Source organism: Morus notabilis, unplaced genomic scaffold (genome assembly GCF_000414095.1).
Source record: "Morus notabilis unplaced genomic scaffold, ASM41409v2 Scaffold306, whole genome shotgun sequence".
NCBI classification, from domain to species: domain Eukaryota; kingdom Viridiplantae; phylum Streptophyta; class Magnoliopsida; order Rosales; family Moraceae; genus Morus; species Morus notabilis.
Window position 1 is genome coordinate 478,904 of NW_010359946.1, and position 3,665 is coordinate 482,568.

Below are 3,665 nucleotides of genomic sequence, written 5' to 3' on the forward strand. Positions count from 1 at the left end.
CTATTTAATAGAGTGGGGTTGAAACTCAAAAAAAATTTAAAATTTTTAAGAAATAATAAAGCTGTACAATAATTATTATTTTTATATTAACGTTTTATTCCACAAAATTGAATAATAACTATTTTCCCTAGCAAAAAAATAATCACTATTTTAATAGTTTATTTTTCTAATAAAATATTATAAATTTTTTGTTGTATTTTTTCGTCGTTATTACGGTCTCGTTTATTTCACTGATTCGAATTTAAAATTTTAATTTTATTATAGTAAAAAATTTCACATAAAATTATATTTCAACTCAAATTAACGAATTAAACGACCCTTACAACTTCTTCCATATGTCAAATTTATTTTTGAAATTTTTTAAAGAGAAATTTATATAGGTAAGTGAAAAAAAGGCCATAAAAAAAAAAAGAAAAAAGAAAAGGAATATACGAAGAAGCAAGCCACAAAAATCTATACGAGACTACACACGATCCCCATTCTAGGGTTCGCACATCCGAGGGAGTATAAATGCTTTACTCTACTGAGCAAGCAAACTCCTTTCTCTCCTGCTCTCAGTGAACTTCGTCTCTTTTCTCCGCCTCCATTGCAGCAGCCATGGCCGTCACCTTCTCAGATCTCCACACCGAAGCCGGTCTAAAATCCCTCGACGCCTTCCTCTCCGGCAAAACCTACATCTCCGGGTCCGATTTGGCTTCTCTTCTTCTTTTCCGATTTCACTTTTCCCGATTATACAATTCATTTGCTGATGACTTTGATTTGGTGATTTTTCGCTGTTCAGAGATGCGTTGACGAAGGACGACATTAAGGTCTACGCCGCTGTGTCGGAGAAGCCCGGCGATTCGTTCCCCAACGCCAGCAGATGGTACGGCAGCGTTTCGGCCCAGCTCGCTTCCAGGTTTGTTCTTCGTTTTCGTTTTTGGTTGAATTTGATTTGATTGTGTTTGGGCGTTGTGATTTAATAATTGTGAAAGAAAAAGTTTAGATTTTGGGACTTAAGAATGTGAATTATGCTCTTTTGTATTTGGTTAGTTTCCCGGGAAACGCTGTTGGAGTTAGAATTGGTGGAAAAGGCGCTCCTGATGAAGAACCAAAGAAGGTATAATTTACTTTTTTTTTTGGGAGTATTTAAATTGTGTATTTTTTTCAGTTTGATTTGATTTTCGTTTCCTTCGGATTTGTTTAATTGTTTGAGCCATATTCTCTAGGAAGAAAATTGGTTGAGTTTTTTTTTTTTTTTTTTTCCTGTACTGTAGTTTTTTGCAATGAAACTCCCATTAGTACATTAATTAGATAAGAAACGAAATTAAATGCAAAATAGCAAAAATATGAAGTGGGTTTGTTCCTCTCGCAAGGAGTGAACTAAAAGTGAAGAATGGGAGCTCGATTGTTGGGTTTGTTTAATTTGACCAATGCATCTTTAGAAAGCTGCCTTTTTTAACCCATTCACTGGATTTTAATTGAGTGTATCATTTTCATCATTATTCTTGATTTTGGTTTGTTGATTTTCGTGAGAAGAAAAGAAATATATTTCACACTTATTAAAATAGAACTTAGGATCTAACTGCATGATATGCCCTGTCATTTTTTTATTAGGTTCGTGTTTGGGGTGACTGTAACTTAAATCTTAAATTGCAAGATTGATAATTAGATCTAGTTGTTATTTGTTCTTGTTTGGTATTTTACAATAGGAGTACGTTTTATGTGTGTTGACTTTAGAATCCAGTGTATGCTTTCCCTTAATCTTCAAGCATGTTGTAAAACTAGAGATTTTGTTCGAAAGTTACTGATTAAGTGAAGTTTAGTTATTTTTAAAGATGGTTGATCTGTTATTATTTTGTGATCTTGAATTCTAATTAGTAATCAAGTGAGCTATATGTTGTTAAAGGTAATTATGTTTGAATTTTCAGATTGATTCTAATATACTATTTCGGCGGTCCAACATGGATTATAAACCACTTATTTGTTCGTTCTTAAATTTCTACGATAACTATTTTAGTTTAGAGAGAAATTTTTTTATAATCTCCGTTGGATTGACATGTTCACTTGTTGCCATGTCAATTTCTAAGGATGCTCCTGCAGAAGACGATGACGACGACATTGATCTCTTTGGTGATGAGACGGAGGAGGAAAAGAAGGCTGCTGAGGAGAGGGAAGCAGCTAAAAAGCAATCGTCTAAGAAGAAAGAGAGTATGCATGCTTGAATTAGATCTTTTATATACATAAAACTGCATGTGAATCACATGAAATTCTTCTAAAAGAGTGGAGTAGAACAACGATAAATATTCCAATATTAGTGATCTAATCTGGCATACCATTGGAATGATTAGAAGTTAATGTGGTATGGTAATGAATATTAGAGAAAAGCTTCTTGTTTTGACATTTCATTATTTTCTGTAGGCGGAAAGTCTTCTATTCTGATGGATATCAAGCCTTGGGATGATGAGACAGACATGAAGAAGCTAGAAGAGGCTGTTCGGGCCGTAGAAATGCCTGGCCTGTTTTGGGGAGCATGTATGGTTTTTCTTACCCCTTTTCCAGTATATATGATGAAATCTACCGAAAACATAATAATTGTTTTCTGTTGAAGTTTACATTTCTCATGTCTGAGTTACCAGTCTTGTCATTTTCCTTTTAAACTCCTTTTATTCTTGCTAACGATGCTTTCTGGTTGCTGATTGAATTTGTGACAGCAAAATTGGTTCCGGTTGGTTACGGTATAAAGAAGTTGCAGATAATGCTCACCATTGTTGATGACCTTGTATCCGTCGATACGCTTATTGAGGAGCAACTTACTGTTGAGCCTTGCAGTGAATATGTCCAAAGCTGTGATATCGTCGCCTTCAACAAGATTTAAGTACCCTTGAGTTAGCTATTTATGCAGTATCTAGTTTTTTTTCCATCCATTTCTTTTTTTCCCCCGCTTTTTGTTTTTCCTTTGATCATGCGTTTAATGTTTTCGTATGGTCTTGTGCGTGCTTTCTTTATTTGCTCTGTTTTTCTGTGACTGATAGAGAAGAAAGATTAACTTATTCTACTTGATAGTCATTTTGCCCGCCCTTTTTCCGAGTTTTCACTTTAAGCTCTTCTGTTTATTTATTTATTTTGTTTTTTGAAAGGTTTACTTAATTTTTTCAAGAAAGCTATTATGTCTTTTAAAGTTTTCTCAGGAATGACAACATTAGAGTTACAGTATGACCTTGACTTGAAACTAAGAAACACCCGTGTGAGGGTGCATTTAGAATTGATTTTTGCTTGTTTTTTAACACGGTTAAAAGTTTTTTTTTTTTTTTTTCCTGTTTTCATTTCCTAATAATTATCAATAATGTTATAATATATTAATTAGTAATTATAATTAAACACCATTTTATTTTTTTATTATTTTCAAAATAATCTTTTAAAAAATAAATTAAACGTATTTTTAAAATTAGTCTTAGAATGATTTTTAAAATAATTTTATTTTTATTTTTGTATTAAAAACAAAATTATTTTAAAAAGGTTACGCCTTATATTTTAGTCTTTTTTGCACCCAGTATTAGGTTAAACGCGAACAATCATAAGAGATATCTTCACGAATGATTCATTTGATTCACTTTTAAATGTCTAGTTATTGTGATGCTTTTATTAAAAAGATCGCAAAAAGTTTATGATTTTTCAATGTTTCA

At 32.4% G+C, this 3,665-nt stretch overlaps 1 protein-coding gene across 1 annotated transcript; it reads left to right on the forward strand.

The window, feature by feature from the left end:
• Window positions 1-485: 485 nt before the first annotated feature.
• LOC21405343 (elongation factor 1-beta 2) lies at window positions 486-3,060 on the forward strand. Its single transcript, XM_010095515.2, has 6 exons — window positions 486-683; window positions 782-898; window positions 1,033-1,099; window positions 2,070-2,190; window positions 2,401-2,514; window positions 2,694-3,060. Exons 1-6 carry the CDS (start codon window positions 598-600, stop codon window positions 2,855-2,857), a joined length of 669 nt encoding a protein of 222 aa, XP_010093817.1. The 5' UTR covers window positions 486-597; the 3' UTR covers window positions 2,858-3,060.
• Window positions 3,061-3,665: the final 605 nt, after the last annotated feature.

Coding starts and splice junctions, on each gene's coding strand:
- LOC21405343 (XM_010095515.2), top strand. CDS start 598: ATGGCCGTCACCTTCTCAGATCTCCACACCGAAGCCGGTCTAAAATCC. Junction 684..781: donor GGCAAAACCTACATCTCCGG/GTCCGATTTGGC, acceptor TTCGCTGTTCAG/AGATGCGTTGACGAAGGACG. Junction 899..1,032: donor TCGGCCCAGCTCGCTTCCAG/GTTTGTTCTTCG, acceptor GTATTTGGTTAG/TTTCCCGGGAAACGCTGTTG.